At 48.7% G+C, this 18,086-nt stretch overlaps 1 protein-coding gene across 1 annotated transcript in view; it reads right to left on the reverse strand.

The window, feature by feature from the left end:
* The window catches only part of GGA2 (golgi associated, gamma adaptin ear containing, ARF binding protein 2), a 45,278-nt gene that overhangs the window by 13,289 nt on the left and 13,903 nt on the right, over nt 1-18,086 (reverse strand). The window contains 10 exon segments of the mRNA XM_017887151.1: nt 816-938; nt 1,706-1,831; nt 4,000-4,081; nt 7,101-7,238; nt 7,771-7,851; nt 9,522-9,625; nt 12,877-13,000; nt 14,428-14,526; nt 15,369-15,444; nt 16,759-16,843. Coding sequence (XP_017742640.1) covers nt 816-938; nt 1,706-1,831; nt 4,000-4,081; nt 7,101-7,238; nt 7,771-7,851; nt 9,522-9,625; nt 12,877-13,000; nt 14,428-14,526; nt 15,369-15,444; nt 16,759-16,843 — 1,038 coding nt within the window.

Raw genomic sequence — 18,086 nt, forward strand, 5'->3', positions numbered from 1 at the left:
CAAGATGGCGAGTAATGCCACACCCACCCTTTCTAGGACATCCAGAAAATCTAGACAAATAAGCAACTTACTGAAGGTCATGCGACTCATCCATGGCCAATCTGTGACTAATATGCAAGGGGGACCCGCTCAACTGCCCAGAACACCTGATTCCCTCAGCAGCAGGTACGTGCTCCCTGAGGGAACCAGCTCACTCTCCTACTCACAACCACCTTGATTCCCTCAGCAGCAGGTATGTGCTTTCTGAGGGGACCAGCTCACTCTCCTACTCACAACCATCCCGACTCCCTCAGCAGCAGACACGTGTTCCCCGAGGGTCCAGCTCACTCCCCTACTCACACTCATCTTGACTCGCTCAGTAGCAGACACGTGCTTCCTGAGGGGACCAACTCACTCCCCTACTCACTCCCTCAGCAGCAGGTACGTGCCCCCAGAGGGAACCAGCTCATTCTTCCTATTCACAACCATCTCGACCCCCTCAGCAGCAGGCACGTGCTCCGCGAAGGGAACCAGCTCGCTCCCCTACTGGCACCCATCCTGTGCCTGCTCCCCACAAGGACCTGCCCTCACCCAAGGCTGCCAAGTCTTGATGAAGCAAAGATGGCGCCACAGTCCCTGCCTGCGCAGGTCCATTGTCCACCTCCAAGTCAATCAGNCTCAGCAGCAGGTACGTGCCCCAGAGGGAACCAGCTCATTCTTCCTATTCACAACCATCTCGACCCCTCAGCAGCAGGCACGTGCTCCGCGAAGGGAACCAGCTCGCTCCCCTACTGGCACCCATCCTGTGCCTGCTCCCCACAAGGACCTGCCCTCACCCAAGGCTGCCAAGTCTTGATGAAGCAAAGATGGCGCCACAGTCCCTGCCTGCGCAGGTCCATTGTCCACCTCCAAGTCAATCAGGGGACAGGTCTTCATGCAGCCTGTTGGATTCTGAAAGACTAGAAAGCCCAGGGTTAGGAAGTCAGTTGGACATGAGAGCAAAGTCTCCACATAAATCCAATCAGCTTCCCTCAGACCACCTCCTAATCAAATGGTAATGCCCTCCCTGCCCTTCCAAGAACCTTCCACTCAGCTGAGTGTCCTGACACACAAGCTCAGCTGGCATCCGGGACAACAGGGAGCCAAGGCCTGCCTTCCTACCCCAGGGATCACAGGCCATCATGCAAAGGTCCCATCACCCTGGAGGAGAGCAGATTCAGCCTTCTCCAGCTCAGGCCATTCCGAGGCTTCTGACCACAGCTGATCAAAATCACCCGCAGTGCTTGAAAGACGCAGACCTCCAGGCCCAGCTCCAAGCAGTCTTGATTCAGAAGGTCCAAGCCAGGGACCTAAGAAGTGGCAGTTCAACCAGTGCTCCAGGTGATTCTGATACAGCTGACCTGGCACTAGGAACCTCGAGGAAGACCATTTCTTTTGTCTCTAGCTCCCATATGCAACCATTTATGAGAATTCAAACCCAGGCACAGCTTAGCCATCTGCTTCTGTGTGTAGTCAAAGCTGGGGTCCAGCCCGGCAACCAGCTCATGACGATTCCTGTGGCTGGGCGTGGCAACATGAGACCGGCTTTCACAGGAAGGGGAACAAAGGGCGAGTTCTCTCATTTCTATTCCTTAACCCAGACTATGTTTAGGACCCATTCTTTTTTTTTTTCTGGGAATTGCAGGCTGCCCCGAGGCAGAAGGCAAGGAGAGGCTTTCAAACATACCTCTGGAGACAGGGATGTCTCCCACTGAGCTGGTCACTCTGTTTCCAAAGGTGACCCGGCCCTCCATCACCTGTTTGTACAGCAGAACTCCTTGGGTGAGGAGGTCATTTGCCTGGAGAATTTCCGCTGAAGAATGAGGGAAGAATCGGAACCCCCGGTTTGGTGACCAACAATCTCAATCCTTTCTAAGCTTTTCCATAAAACAGCCTTCATATGGCTCGACTATGTTCAGTTTATCCACACCTCCAGCCCCCAGATTGTGTCATCAGACCCTATCAGGCCTAGTCAGTTAACCCGAGTCCTAACATGTTAGTAGTTCTCCATGCAGAAGGAAGCAAATCTGTTTACCTTCTACACCTGTACTGTCCAGAGTACTGACCGACAGTAAGCACTCAAATTAAGGCCCTTTAAATAACAGACTTTTAACTTTAACTCAGAACCTGTTGGCTGGGCGCAGTGGCTCATGCCTGCAATCCCAGCACTTTGGGAGGCTGAGGTGGGCGGATCACCTGAGGTCAGGAGTTCAAGACCATCCTGGCCAACATGGTGAAACCCAGTTTCTACTAAAAATACACAACGTTAGCCAGGCGTGGTGGCGGGTGCCTGTAATCCCAGCTATTCGGGAGGCTGAGGTGGGAGAATTGCTTGAACCCAGGAGAGGGAGGTTGCAGGGAGCTGAGATCACGTCATTGCACTCCAGCCGGGGGAACAAGAGCGAAACTCTATCTCAAGAAAAAAAGAAATATCAGAAACAGAAACATTAACAGCATCATGGGGGATGCCACGAGCAGAACTCAGACTAAGAATACTCTCAATTCAGAGGGCCTATTTTCATGCAGGGAAAAAAGGCTGCGCGTAGTGATTCACGCCTGTAATCCCAGCACTTTGGGAAGCCAAGGCGGGCAAATCACTTGAGTGCGAGAGTTTGAGACCAGCCTGGCCAACATGGCAAAACTCCATCTCTACGAAAAGTACAAAAATTCGCCAGGTATGGTGGTGTGCAACTGTAGTTCCAGCTACTCAGGAGGCTGAGACATGAGAATTGCTTGAACCCAGGAGGTAGAGGCTGTAGAGGCTGCAGTGAACTGAGATCACACCACTGGACTCCAGCCTGAGCAACAGAGTGAGACCGTCTCAAAAAAACGAAAAAGGATTGCAGAGGGCATGCACATGCTATCCACTAAGAGAGACTAAAGAAATATAAACCAATTATACAGTAGGGTTTTTCTTTTGCGTCTGATTTAGAACAATTTTTTTTTTTTTAAGTTAGCAAGAGATGATTAAGGAGAAATTTCATCAGGGAAATCTGAACACTGACTGAATCTTTGATTATTTTGAAATGTCCAGAGGCTGGGGATTGTGGCTCACGCCTGTAAGCCCAGCACTTTGGGAGGCCACGGCAGGCAGATCACTAGAGGCCAGGAGTTTGAAACCAGCCTGGCCAAATTGGTGAAACGTCATCTCTACAAAAATACAAAAATTAGCCAGGCATGATGGTGGTTGCCTGTAATCCCAGCTACTTGGGAGGCTGAGGCAGGTGAATGGCTTGAACCCAGGAGGTGGAGGTTGCAGTGAACCAAGATTACACCACTGCACTCCAGCCTGGACAACAGAGCGAGACTCCATCTCAAAAAAAAATTAAAAGAAAAAGGAATGTCTAGAATTTGCTTCAAAACAGACTAGGGAATGGGTGGGTACAAAAAGAGGTACAGATGAAACAAGATTTAAAAAATCAGCTATGAGCTGGTAATTATTAAAGATGAGTGAAGAATACATAGAATTTATTTTACTATTCCTGTCTCTCATGTTTTGAGATTTTCCATACTAAAGAGTCAAATTTTTTTTTAGTAACTGTGGACAATTTTTCACGTCCCTACGGATGTCCCTTCCATTTTCCAATTGGCCGGGCTCTCTTAGGTGACCTACCTGGCCCCTGAAGATACAGAAGCTGGTGATCCCTTTGAGACACCACCCGCAGCTGCTTCTCTGGCCCCTACGATTGGTCAGCTTTTCCTGAAGCCTCCAGAGGCATCTTTCTTCTACCTCTCACACCCTGATCTCCATGGTCAATTTCCACCCCTTTTCAGGCTTTAGACCTGCTGCTGATTTCTTACTGAAGCCTGGATCCTGCTGGAAGTCAGTTCTGAGGCAACTCAGGCCACACCCTACCTAAGCACAAGCTCCACGGAATATCAAGTCCACTCTGTCTTGTTCCTGGCACAGTAGCGTGACAGGAGGGACCAAGTCTGTCTTGCACCTGTGCTGCTAGCTACACCCAAGGAAAGAAAACTTACCGAGTGCATCATCGTCATCAGTGGTGTCACTCGCCAGCCGGAACAACGTGGGCCGCAGCTTTTCGCACCTCTCATATACGACCTGAAAGAGCACAACATGGTTCATGACACAAGCCCAGGCACCCCACAACGGCCCCCTCCAGGGCCCCAGGAGCCTCTGATCAGGCAGGCGGCAGAGTCTGGGGCTTCAGGAGGCCTCCTGTTGGTCCTGACTTCGAGAGTGCAGGTTTGAAGTAACATGGCAGAGTTTCAGAACAAGATTACAGACTACAGGTGTATGATTTTTGAAAATAAAAGAATCTGACCGGGCAGGGTGGCTCACGTCTGTAATCCCAGCACTTTGGGAGACTGAGGTGGGCAGATCACCTGAGGTCAGGAGTTTAAGACCAGCCTGGCCAACAGGGTGAAACCCTGTCTCTACTAAAAATACAAAAGTTAGCGGGTGCCTGTAATCCCAGCTACTCAGGAGGCTTAGGAATTTGGAAAGACAGTAGTTCATTTCTGCTAATCTTGTGAAGTGGAAGGACAGGTAAATAAAGGAGTTATGTGGGGGCTGGCTCTCCTGTGCAGAGAAACATTAAAAAAAAAAAAACAAAAACAAAAAACTGGAATGCAGAGGGAGATGGCTGAAACAGACCTGCAGAAGGAGGTGAACAGAGCTCCAAGGGAGACCAAGAGCATGGCTGCCTCGAACCTGCCACAGAAAGGCTGTGGTTTCTTGATTGTTTGTTTGTTTTTGAGATGGAGTTTCGCTGTTGTTGCCCAGGCTGGAGTGCAATAGTGTGATCTCGGCTCACCACAACCTCTGCCTCCCGGGTTCAAATGATTCCCCTGCCTCAGCCTCTCGAGTAGCTGCGATTACAGGCATGTGCCACTATGCTCGGCTGATACTGTATTTTTAGTAGAGATGGGGTTTCTCCATGTTGGTCAGGCTGGTCTCAAACTCCTGAACTCAGGTGATCTGCCTGCCTTGGCCTCCCAAAGTGCTGGGATTACAGGCGTGAGCCACTGAGCCCGGCTGGACTGTGGTTTCTTAGATGTGACAACAAAAGCACCAGCAAGACATTTAAAAAAAAAGAAAAAGAAAAGAAGGCCAGGCGTGGTGGCTCATGCCTGTAATCCCAGCACTTTGGGAGGCCAAGGCAGGTGGATCACCTGAGGTCAGGGTTCGAGACCAGCCTGGCCAACATGGTGAAACCCTGTCTCTACTGGTCAGGTACAGTGGCTCACACCTGTAATCCCAGCACTTTGGGAGGCTGAGGTGGGCGGATCACCTGAGGTCAGGAGTTCGAGACCAGCCTGACCAACACAAGAGAAACTCTGTCTTTACTAAAAAAAAAAAAAAAAAAAACACACAAAATTAGCCAAGTGTGCTGGCACATTCCTGTAATCCTAGCACTCGGGAGGCTGAGGCAGGAGAATTGCTTGAACCCAGGAGGCGGAGGTTGTGGGGAGCTGAGATCATGCAATTGCACTCCAGCCTGGGCGATAGAGCGAGACTTTGTCTCAAAAAACAGAACAAAACAAAACTTTCCCGCTTCAAAAGATGCTATCAAAACAGTGAAAAGGATGGGAGAACACTGTCTGATAAGGAACTTGTATCCAGAATACATAAAAAATGCTTGTAACTCAAAAAGACACTCCAAAAGATGGGCAACGGATTTGCAGACATGTCTTCTAAGATGTACAAGCTGCCAATAAGCATAGAAAATAAACAAGCCATTAAGAAACAGAAAGTTGCAATGAGACAGCACTTCACACCCTCCAGGAGGGCTCCGATCAAAAAGATAACAGCAAATGTTGGCAGAATGCAGAGAACTGGAACCAATACATTGCTGCTGGGAATGTAAAATGGCACAGCCACTTTGGAAAACAGTTTGGCAGTTTCTCAAAATGTTAAATATGGAGTTACCCCAAGATCCAGCAATTCCATTTCTAGGTATATACCCAAGAGAATTAAAAACCTATGTTCACATAAAAATTTGGACAAAGTTCAAAGTCATTAATCGTAATGAATAATTCAAAGGCATCATTCATAATAGCCAAAAAATAGGAACAAACCAAATGCCCATCAGCTAATAAATGGAGAAACAAAATGTGGCATAGCCGAACAATGGAACACTATTCGGGCATGAACAGAAATGGAGCAGTGACACATGCTACCAGATGGATGCACCTGCAAACATTAGGCTACGTAAAGGAAGCCAGACACGAAAGCCCACGTATTGTGTAACCGCACTTGGACAAAGAATCCAAATAGGCAAATCCAGAGAGACAGAAAGTGGATTAGTGGTTGCCAGGGACTGGGGAAAGGGGAGTTTGGGAAAGGGGGAATGACTGTTAATTGGTACAAGGTTTCTTTTAGGGGTGATTAAGATATTCTATAACTAGATAGATACGATGTTTGCTTTTATGGTATGTTAATTATCTCAATAAAGATGCTGTATAAAAACTAAGATCTCAAGATGTGGAGGAGCTAGAACTTGCATATGCTGCTGTTAGGATTGTAAAATGGTGCAATCACCCTGGAAGATAGCTTAGCCACTGTTTCCTAACAAGTTAAATATATACTTAGCATATGACCTAGTAATCCCAGACATTTACCCACAAGAAATGAAAACAGATGTTCACACAAAATCCCGTGTACACAACTGTTTATAGCAGCGTGATTCATAATCACCCAAAGATGGAAACAACGCAAGGCCCATCAATAGGTACACGCTGTGGTACATCCAGGTGACGGGACAGTACCTGGCAATAAGAAGAAACAAGCTACTGCTACACACAGCAATGTGAATGGATCTAGAGTGAGATCGAGAAGTCAGGCTAAAATAGAGGGTTATGTACTGCATCATTCCATTTATACAAGAGTTTGGGAGTTATCAGCGAATCAGAACAGAAAGCAAATCAGTAGCTGCCCAGGGATTGGGGAGTAGTGGAGAGAGGAAGGGAGGACAAAGCAGCACAAGGACATTCGGGGAGGTGTCAGATATGTTTACCATCTTGACTCTGAGATGGCTTCATGGGTGCATACAGGTGAAAGCACTGCGAACTCACTTTAGTAAACATGTGCAGACCCCTGTGTTACACCTGAAGATTACCTGCAGGGCCTCCTGGTTGGGCAGGGCCTGCCCTGGCCTGCGGTACATGCTCAGCATCTCCTGCAGCACCTTCACATGGCTTCGCACTTCCTCCACTGCACTGACCCTCTTGGACACCTTCTCTGATTTTTCTTGTTCCTTTTGGGAAAAAGAAGAGGATGAGAGTGAAGGAGCAGAAACCCTGGCTGAAGCCTGGGAAAGAGTCACTACTGAGAGAGCTCGCTCAGGGGAGTCACCAGGACGTTAAGTGCATGGGAGAGCTCACACAGTGAGTGAAAAAATACTCAAAAGCCCAGAATTCCTGGGGAGGAAACTGCAGTTTGGGGAATGGTGACCGTGACCTCTGCCTCTGTGCCACCAGCCTCAAGCACTCTGAAAAGCAGTTTCCTAAACCTGGACTTTGTCCATACCAATACCTGTTGCTGGGACCGAAGCTGGTGTCTAGGAAATGCTTTGAGCAGCATGGATGAAAGCAGCTGAGAAGTACGACAGCAGCGGGATTTCTGCTTCCAATTGAGGGAGCCTATGGCTGTTCCCCAGAGTTCAGGGCTAGGAGCCACTCTTTCTCCCAGGCAACTGTTCCTCTACCCCTCAAGCATAGGCTCATGTGCACTGTCCTTCAGCCTCTGTCAAATGCTGCTTCTATTGAACCAACTGGAAGAATGCCCACCTCCTTGACCAAATTCTTGATTAACCGGTTTGCGGCCTGAAGGTCCTCAGGGTGGTTGCTCTTTAGAAGCCTTGTCAGAAGCTGGAGAGAGTGAACAGGAAGAGTAGGTGAGACCACAACTCCCTCAGGCCCAGAGCAGAAGCAGCAGCTACAGAAGAGTTAACACTAACAACAGCGCACACATTTTACATGCACTGTCTCACCAAACGGTCCCAAGGACACTATGATGCAGGCACCCTGACTATCCCAATACACCACTTTTTTTTTTTTCCGAGACTGGGTCTTGCTCTGTTGTCAGGCTGGAGTGCAGTGGCGTGATCTTGGCTCACTGCAACCTCTGCCTCCCAGGTTCACACCATTCTCCTGCCTCAGCCTTCCAAGTAGCTGGGACTACAGGCGCGTGCCACCATGCCCAGCTAATTTTTGTGTTTTTAGTAGAGACAGGGTTTCACCACGTTGGCCAGGGTGGTCTCAATCTCTTGACCTCGTGATCTGCCTGCCTCGGCCTTCCAAAGTGCTGGGATTACAGGCATGAGATGCTGTGCCCAGTCCGCCACTGGTTTTCAGTGGGATAGGGGGATGTGGGGGATTACTTCTCCCAGGGGATGTCTGGCCAAGTCTGGAGAAATTTGGTTGTCACAACTAGAGAGGGGGTGCTACTGGCAGCTCGTGGGTAGAGTCGGGAATGCTGTGAACATCCTACAGTGCACAGGACAGTCCCCAACGACAGGGAATTCTCTGGCCCAAAAGGGCGCTAGGTCTGCAGTTGCCTGGGACCATGTGCTTTACGATGCGACAGACCCTGGTGATCTTGTTCATCCCTTCATTTCTAATGCCTAGCAAGATGCCTGGCACAGAGAAGTCACTCAATCTTCATGGGACGGATGGCAGGAAAGGTGGGGATAATGAGGGCTGGTAAGACAGGATTCTTTCTGAGAAGTCACACCATACCTCCTTCCTAGCTCCTCCCATCCTCTGCAAACCCAAGGCACCAAACAGGAGGAAAGCCAGGGAGAAAGGCGGCCCGGAGCCTAGACTAGTCTTGCTCATTCTAACAACAGGGACCTGATAGCCACAGAGTATCTAGGCCCAAGGAGTGGGTATAGGGACGGGGTGCAGTTGGCAGGCAGACCATACCACGCAGAAACGAGTACATAGTGTGTAGCCTTCCGACGCTCCGTGAACTAGACCTGTGACTGACCAAGAACAGTCATGACCGAAAACACTGACAGCAGAAGGCCAAAGGGCTCCCCACTCACAGGCACCATAGAGTTATCCCTGGGTCTTGGCCACCTTACTCTTCTTGTCCCTCTAGATACTGATGTCCAAGGAACAACGATTTGGGGAGTTCATAGTGGATGGAAAATGGATAGGGCCGGGCTCACTGGCACTGAGAAAGAGCTGAACCAACACACAGCAGCAAGTCCTTCCACTGTCCCCACCCCAATACCACACCCATACAGGACATGACCCATCACCTACACTTCCCATGAGCTAGTATTCTGCACCTTCTTTCCCCAAGGAAGGCTGTGCAGAAAAGGGAGAGGGCACAAAGAGCCCAGCACCTTATTAGTCGGCTTATCCATAAAGAATGCACCCAAATCTTCTGCTACCTCACTCCTAACGGCCTGTCTGGAGAGGAGAATCCACGTAACCTGGCCCCCTTCACACTCTGATTCAAGCATCAAAGGGCATTTACAGTCCCTAAGGGAAAAGGTCTGATCAGACACCATGTAGGTCTGGTTCCTTACCTTGGACTTTTCTTCATCAGCATCAAAGATGGAGCTCTTGGGCCAAGGAGATGGTGGGGGTAAGATTTTATCCACTGGCAGTTTAGGGTCTTGTTTTATAATTCCTAAAAATGCAATTTACAAAGTTAAGACACCAATATGGTACTCAGAAACTTCAGTCAGAATCCAGTATAAAGTCCAGAAACCCCTGGTTCCTGATACCATGCTAGGAAAGCACTGTCAACAGCCTTCAAAGACAACACCCAGTCTATGAATGAAGTTTTACATCATCTCTTAGGAGAATCCAAGGGACCACCATGGTGGCCGGGACATCAGAGCCAACTATGTCAGAGAAGACCCAGTCCTGAAGGCCTGCAGTCTGTGGGCCCTATGCTATAAAAACATGGATCAGTTAATCCAGCTACATAACCTCCCAGGGATCAAAAGTATCTGGAGGGTCCCTGATGAAGCTCCTGAAAATGCTGAGTGCATGTGACAGGGAACAACAGTCCATCCTGAACCCGGGTTCCTTTTTTTAAGAGCCCAATATAAAAAGAAATTCAGATTCCCATCTTACAAACAGGATACACAAGGGTGGGAACTATCACCCCCACTGTGACAACAACGAAACACTGGAAAGTGTGCAAATTCACAACATTTTTGTTGTTTTTGAGACAGATTCTTGCCCTGTCTCCCAGGCTAGAGTGCAGTGGTGTGATCATGGCTTGCTGCAGCCTCAAACTCCTGGGCTCAAGCAGTCCTCCCACCTTGGCCTTCCAAGTAGCTGGGACTACAGGTGGGCACCACCACACCCAGCTAATTTAAAAAAAAAATTTTTGTAGAGATGGGGTCTCGTTATGTTGCCCAGGCTGGTCTGAAACTGCTGGCCTCAAGAGATTCCTCACCTCAAACTACCAAAGTGCTGCGATCATAGGCGTAAGCCACCATGCCCAGCCTACAACTTCCTTGAATCCATCAGAGAGGTCAGATCACAGGGCAACAACTAAGTAACCTGAAATCTAAGGAAAAAAACAACCTCCAAGGATTGATAAAAGGCAATACCAATAGTAACAACTAAGCTAGAATTATTTTAAAATTGTTTACAGGCCAGTGTGAGCTGCCAAGAGAATACAGAATTGCTTTTTTTTTTTTTTCTTTTTTTTGAGACGGAGTCTCGCTCTGTCGCCCAGGCTGGAGTGCAGTGGCCAGATCTCAGCTCACTGCAAGCTCCGCCTCCCGGGTTCACGCCATTCTCCTGCCTCAGCCTCCCGAGTAGCTGGGACTACAGGCGCCGCCACCTCGCCCGGCTAGTTTTTTGTATTTTAGTAGAGACGGGGTTTCACCGTGTTAGCCAGGGTGGTCTCGATCTCCTGACCTCGTGATCCGCCCGTCTCGGCCTCCCAAAGCGCTGGGATTACAGGCTTGAGCCACCGCGCCCGGCCCGAGAATACAGAATTTCTGGAGGCTGCAACAGAAAGAAAATAAGCTCTTCTCCAGAGGCTTACAAAAATAGCGGGAAGGCCTGAAGGCAGGATTACAGGGAGAAAAGGAACAAACCCTGCAGCCATAGAGCACTGGTGGAACCCACTGCAGCTAGAGAAAAAATAGGGGAGAAAAAACAAAAACAAACCCTAGTACCCTTGGAGGAGGAGCAGGAATTATGTCCTGGGCCCAGATCTACACTGGGGTGAGGCAGGATCACAAACAGATCCTACCAAGACCCAGGATGCAGTGCCTGCCTAAGAACCAGGCTGAACCAGAACAAAGACTGGCCCTGCCCACCACCCTATCCCTCTGACAAGGGACAGCTGTCTACTGCTACGAGTGGCAAGAACAAGGAGAAAGGCTCTCTCTGAGGTGCAGAGGAAAGTGAAGACCTACAGCTGAGAGAACAGATCCTGAAAAAATTAACAAACTAGCCCCCAACCTAAACACAGGCTAACACTAGAGGAATCTGAAATCTGATGTCACTACAGCAACAACAAATCTCACACCCAGTTCAAATCCTGCCTACCAAAAGGAAAGCTCTACCCAATTCCAGGGATTAAAAACTCCTTACCTCACTGATGGATATGCCAACTACCCTGATTTGATCACTACACATTGCATGCATGAACCAAAATATCACATTGTCTCCAATAAATGTGTATAAGTATGTGTCAATTAAAAATAAATCCATGGCTGGGCACAGTGGCTCACGCCTGTAATCCGAGCACTTTGGGAGGCTGAGGCAGGCGGATCATTTGAGGTCGGGAGTTTGAGACCAGCCTGAGCAACACGGTAAAATCCCATCTCTACTAAAAATACAAAAATTAGCCGGGCATGGTGGCAGGTGCCTATAATCCCAGCTACTTGAGAAGCTGAGGCATGAGAATCGCTTGAACCCAGGAGGCAGAGGTTGCAGTGAATGGAGTTCGTCCCACCGCACTCCAGCCTGGGCCACAGAGTAAGACTCTGTCTCAAAAAAAAAAACGTATTGAAAGATCTGTCTGCACGTTGTTACTTTTATCACAATAGTATTTTTCACACTCTGGCTCATAGGTAGCATTTATCTGTACTTCACAGTAAGGTTCCACTATTTCAGGAAAAGAGGTTAAAGATGGACATGGCGGCTCACGCCTGGGAGCCTGAGGTGGGAGGATCATTTGAGCCCAGGAGTTTGAGACCAGCATGGGCAACACTGCAAGACCTTGTCTCTACAAAAAATAAAAATATTTGGTGTAAGTAAGAGAGCAAGTGAGACAGAGAGAGACAGAGAGAGAGAGAGTGAGAGAGAGAGGGAGGGAGTGTTTGTGTGTGTCTGTGTGTGTTGGGGTGCAGGTGGGAGAATAATAAGTGAATAAATCAGCTGGGTATGGTGGCACACGTCTGTAGTCCCAGCTACTTGGGAGGCTAAACCAGGAGAATGGCTGGAGTCCAGGAGGTCGAGGCTGCAGTGAGACATGACTCCACCACTGTGCTCCAGCCTAGGTGATGGGGCAACACCTTGTCTCAAAAAAAAAAAAAAAAAAAAAAAAGAAAAGGTTAGTTTTTAAGCAACCAAGAATTTTAAAAGATAAATAAGTGCTTTAGTGACATAGGTTGCTTGTATGTCACTTTAGTGACATAGGTACCTTTCTCATGCTGTGGTTTCCTATGATCCAGGCAACAGGGAAAAAAGCAAGCCTTACATCATCTTTCTAGGTTTGCACTATGGCTTTTAAAGGTAGTAGATAAAAAGATTTATTGCGTAAAAAAACAAAATCAAAACTCTACCTCGGTGTCTATGGTCCTACATAAGAAGTCCAGCTTTCAACAAAAATTATAAGGCAGACGAAAAAGCAGGAAGATACAGGCCGAGACAAGAGGAAATATGACACAGTAACGCAAGTCAGACCTTGTTTCTTCAGCATCTGATAGGCATCTCGGATCTTGATGTCTTCCGGAAACCAGACTGTCCAACTAAAGAGTATTTCAATGACTCTTCCTTTAACTTTTTCTGTGGCCCAGGACCCCAGGTACTGTAAGTAAAAAGGAAAGAGAATTCTAGAGCTGGAAGAGACTTGGGAGACCGACACTTTAACTGAAGAGATAGCTGCTGACGCCCAGAGACACGAGCACCCGGGAACGGTATGAGTGTGAGGAGAGACTAGAGGCCACCCCATCTGGCGCCTAGCCCTGGAGTCCTTCCTGGGATTCAAGGAATTGATCTCCACAATACTCACACTAAACCCTACCATGCAGAGGCCTGGGTCAGAGCCTGTTCTACACCACTGGAGACAGTCATTTTTTTTGCCTTAGATAAGAATATAATAATAAAACTTGGTCTTTGCTTCAGTTCCTGGCACAGAACTTCAAAAATCCTCAGGATTTCCTGAGTCACAAGAGTGTCTTGTTATTCAAGAGACACACTCGCAGGGCGCACCTGAGTTTTCACTAATGACTTAGAGTGAGTACCTAGAGAGTTTCAAGGGCTGGCCACTCCAAAGAGATCAGCCCTATGATCAGAGGGCTGAAACTTTCAGCCCCATCCCGACCCATGCCCTCACATCCCCACCGACAGAGGTGGCAGGGGCAGGCAGGGGGGTGTGAACTAGAGATTGAGTTCAACTATGTGGCCAATGATTTGACCGATCATGCCTCGGTAATAAAACCTAGAGCTAGTTCAAGCCAGCAAGGATGTGTTAAAAAAAAATAAAAAGAAAAGAAAAAACACTGAAACAAGGAAGCTCAGAGAATCTCTCAGTTGAACCTACGATGGGAGGATGGCAAGCTCAGAGTCCACGAGAGGGACAGCAGATCTGTCCCCTCTTGCCACACCAAGACCTTGCCTATGCATTGCTTCCATTTGTATCCTTTATAATAAAACAGGGATACAAAGTATAGTGCTTTCCTGTATATGTGAATCATTCTAGTGAACCTAAGCAGCACTGAGCCCTCACCACGTGGGGTCCGGGTAGCATGCAGCTCTGAGAAGCGTCAGAACTGAAATGAACTGTGGGACCCACAGTCAGTGTCAGCACTGTTGTGGGAACACAGCAAGGCAGGGCTCAATGTTGGTTACCTGAGACTGGCTGAGCTAAGACAGGGGCCAGGAAGACAGGTGCAGAGGACAAGGCAGGAGGTGATAGGGTAACTTCAGGCCACCCCTGGGATCTCTCACTGTCTCTACCAGGAGCCTGTGCCTCCAAGCTGGAGTTCCTCATCTCCTCTAGGCCACATGTCTCCATGGCCTTCTTACAGGGGAAATGTGAAAACGCTAACAGTGAGGGGCACGGGTCAGCTGATGAGCAGAGCCTCTTCCTAGAGCTTGGAGAGAAGAGCACTTTCACAGGCAGGAGCAGGTTTTGTCCATGTGTGGGCCTGCCTCTGGCCTGAGGAGGGCACCAGGAGTTTGACGGCAGGCGTAGGTGCGGCACAGTGGGCAGAGCCAAGTTCAGGTACTCACCTTTGGGGACAACACTTTGATAAGTTCATTCAGGAAACGAAATTTGGCCACCTCGCTGTGGAACTTCTCCCCACAGTGGTTCATGCACATCTCCAGCACCTGCACAGACACAGGACCCCCGTGAGAAGGTGGAAAGCCAGTGGTCCCAGGGGCTCCCCTCCAGGCTGGTAACCACTTGCTGGAGACTGCGCTGGAACCACGGCTAACCCTGCCTCAAGCCTATGAGAACACTGAAGTTTTGATGAAGAGGACTTTTTCAGATCAAGAAAAAAATGTCCCCTGTTCAATCTTGCTATAACTGCCTGAGGTTTATGCCCAGGAAAGAGCTTAGTGGTGTATGCCAAACCCTGAGGTCACCCCACCTTTAAGGAGACCTTTTGAGAGTGAAAGTGGCTCAAGAAGCAACTCCTCCCCAGAGGCAGAAATCCGGTATCCAGTGCCCAAGACCAGCCAGATGTCACCCATTGGCACTCAAGAGGCAAGCTGGGCCTGCAGACCCCTCCTCTGGTCCATACTATGGCTTTCAACACTGCAAAGTAGTCACTAACATCTAAACTCTCAAACATATACAAAGACCTAAACTAGCAATCCTGAGCCCATACTCATACCTGTCAACAGTCAGTGGGCCCTGTGCTAGAGCTGCCCTCTTTAGACAGGGCACATGAACTTGCCAGCCCTGGTCTAAGAAGGGCAAATGAAATAAAACCTTCCTTTCCTTCTCCCACAGCAGACTCAATGCTGCCCTGAAAAAAACAGATGAGAAAGAGAAGAAGGGTGGGGACCCTGGCCCAGAACTCCCTCCTCCAACCTGTTGTGAAGGTGAACCTCTCAGAGGAGGCTCCCTGCCCCAACGGAAAGGATCTGGGTGGAAGCAAAGTGCCTCTCAGCTCTCTATAGCACAAGGACAGGAAAGCTTAGGCTACAAGGTAAGCCAAACTCACCGTTAAGGCATAAAGAGCTTCCTTCTCTTGCGGAGACTGGATCTTGTGGGCCAGTAGCCAGGGCGCATGTGTGGGGCTATAGGGAAACAAAAAGACCTAGACTCTGGGCACGCAAGAAGAAACTAACCCAAGTGGCTGAGCATACTCAGTAAAGTCACTTTTCTTCCAGGGGCTGGTGTCCAAAAGCAGAGGTGGAGCGTGCCTGACAAACAGCCCACGCGCAGGGGCCCTGGAGAGGGCCACCTCCCACCCACCCAGGTTGCACCTACAGCACGCAAGGTCCTCCTCCTGCCCAGGGCATACTGCCCTCCCCTCAGCCAACCCCCAGCCCCCAAACTCCAAGCTTCCAGTCCCAGCCCAGTCCCATGCATAGCCAGAGCAGCACAGGCCCTGCATGGCTGTGATAAATGCCCAGGAAATGCTAGAGCAGAAAGTGCGATCAAACTCTGGGTTCAAACTGGCCAAATACGCGACACCACACAGATTAAACATCTGGATGGGCCAGGCACAGTGGCTCATGCCTGTAATCCCAGCACTTTGGGAGGCCAGGGCAGGTGGATCACCTGAGGTCAGGAGTTTGAGACCAGCCTGGCAAAAATGGTGAAACCCAATCTCCACTAAAAAAAATACAAAAATTAGCCAGGTGTGGTGGCACGTGCCTGTAATCCCAGCTACTTAGGAGGCTGATGCAGGAGAATCGCTTCAACCCAGGAGGTGGAGGTTGCAGTGAGCTGAGATCACGCCATTGCACTCCAGCCTGGGTGACAGAGTGAGACTCTGTCTCAAGAAAAAATAAAAAAAAGAAAACAAAACAAAACAAAAACAAAACATCTGGATGACTCACTTGATTCTGAGTCTTCAGGTCCTATCCAGATGCTATAGAAACAGAATTCAGTAAAACCTTCCCCCTTTCCTTTTTCTTAAGATTACATTTAAATGGTGGAGAATACACAGATCTCTTTTAATTAGGTAACATGTCTATATTCTATCAGTAACATTCAGAGTTCTCCTCAGCATTAGTGTTTTATAACACTATTTAAAATTAATAACTGCTAGTTGCAAATGAGCTATCCTGTGTTTTTTTTTCCCCCACATGAATTTGCTAATAGAAAAATAACGTTCTCAGGATTATGGGTGAAAATGAGAGCATGAATGCCGGCCTGACTGTATTTCTATTTTTTTGAGACAGGGTCTCGCTCTGTCACCCAGGCTGGTCTCAAACTCCTGGGCTCAAGCGATCCTCCTGTCTTGGTCTCCCAAAATGCTGGGATTACAGGCATGAGCCACCAAGCCTTGCCTAGAGAGCTTAACCCTAAAACAGTCTTGAGAGACAAAGGCCTACACTCAGTGTGGGGTGCCCCCAGAGTTAACTATGTGTAAGTCACCTTACCCATTGGGGTCAGTGTTCACCTGCTCACAGAAATTCTGGATAGCTGACCAATCCTGTTCCGACATGCTTGGGTCTGTGGCTTTGTCTGTCAAATAAATAATAAAGTTAGAGAATGCATAAGAAGAAGAAATTTACACCCCTCCCCATACACACGGTGGCCAAGGGCTGTCTTATCACAGATCTACAGGATTGGACCAGTGGGCAGACAGCTAGAAGGAGAAGAATTGTGCCTGCGCTGCCCACCACCATCCAGCACAGCGTTGGGCACATAATATGCCCTTACTGAATATTTGCTGATTGAATGAACCAGCAAATTAAAGAACAAGCTGGCTGGGCGCAGTGGCTCATGTGTGTAATTCCTGCATTTTGGGAGGCTGAGGTGGGGGGATCATTTGAGGTCAGGAGTTTGAGACTAGCCTGACCAACATGATGAAACCCCATCTCTGCTAAAAATACAAAAAAATTAGCTGGCGTGGTGATACATGCCTGTAATCCCAGCTATTTGGGAGGCTGAGGCAAGAGAATCACTTGAACTTGGGAGGCGTAGGTTGCAGTGAGCCGAGATCACACCACTGCACTCCAGCCTGGGAGACAGAGGGAGCCTCTGTCTCAAAAAAAAATTACCTGACAAGTTATTCCCCTGAAAGCAGCTTCACTTTTAATGCAGAGGTTGGCCCGGGTGTTGTCTTCACACCCGAGTTGGGATGCCCCCACCTGACCTACGACCAGTGGAGACAGAGGAGAGGCCCCCTGGAAGTGTCTCAACTGTGTAACAGGAAGACAAGAACATGCCACCAGAAGGAATACAATCCTGCCCGTTCATAAAACTTCTAATGGCAGCGTGGTGGCTCACACCTGTAATCCCAGCACTTCATGGGACTGAGGTGCATCAATTGAGCCCAGGAGTTTGAGACCAGCATGGGCAACATGGGGAAATCACGTATCTACTAACATTTAAAAAAATTACGACCAGGCACGATGGTGCACGCCTGTAACCCCAGCACTTAGGGAAGCCGAGGCAGGTAGATAACCTGAATTCAGGAGTTTGAGAACAGCCTTGCCAACATAGTGAAACACTGTGTCTACTAAAAATACAAAAATTAGCTGGGCGTGGTGGAGTGTTCCTGTAATCCCAGCTACTCAGGTGGCTGAGGCAGGAAAATTGCTTGAACCCGGGAGGTGGAGGTTGCAGTGAGCTGAGATGGCACCACTGCACTCAGCCTGGGTTGTTGCGAGACTCCATCTCAGAAAAAAAAAAAAAAAAAAATTAGCTGGGCATGGTGACATGTCACTACAGTCACAGCTACTCAGGAAGCTGAAGTGGAAAG

Source organism: Rhinopithecus bieti, unplaced genomic scaffold (assembly GCF_001698545.2).
Source record: "Rhinopithecus bieti isolate Rb0 unplaced genomic scaffold, ASM169854v2 scaffold_13348, whole genome shotgun sequence".
In the NCBI taxonomy this organism is placed as follows: domain Eukaryota; kingdom Metazoa; phylum Chordata; class Mammalia; order Primates; family Cercopithecidae; genus Rhinopithecus; species Rhinopithecus bieti.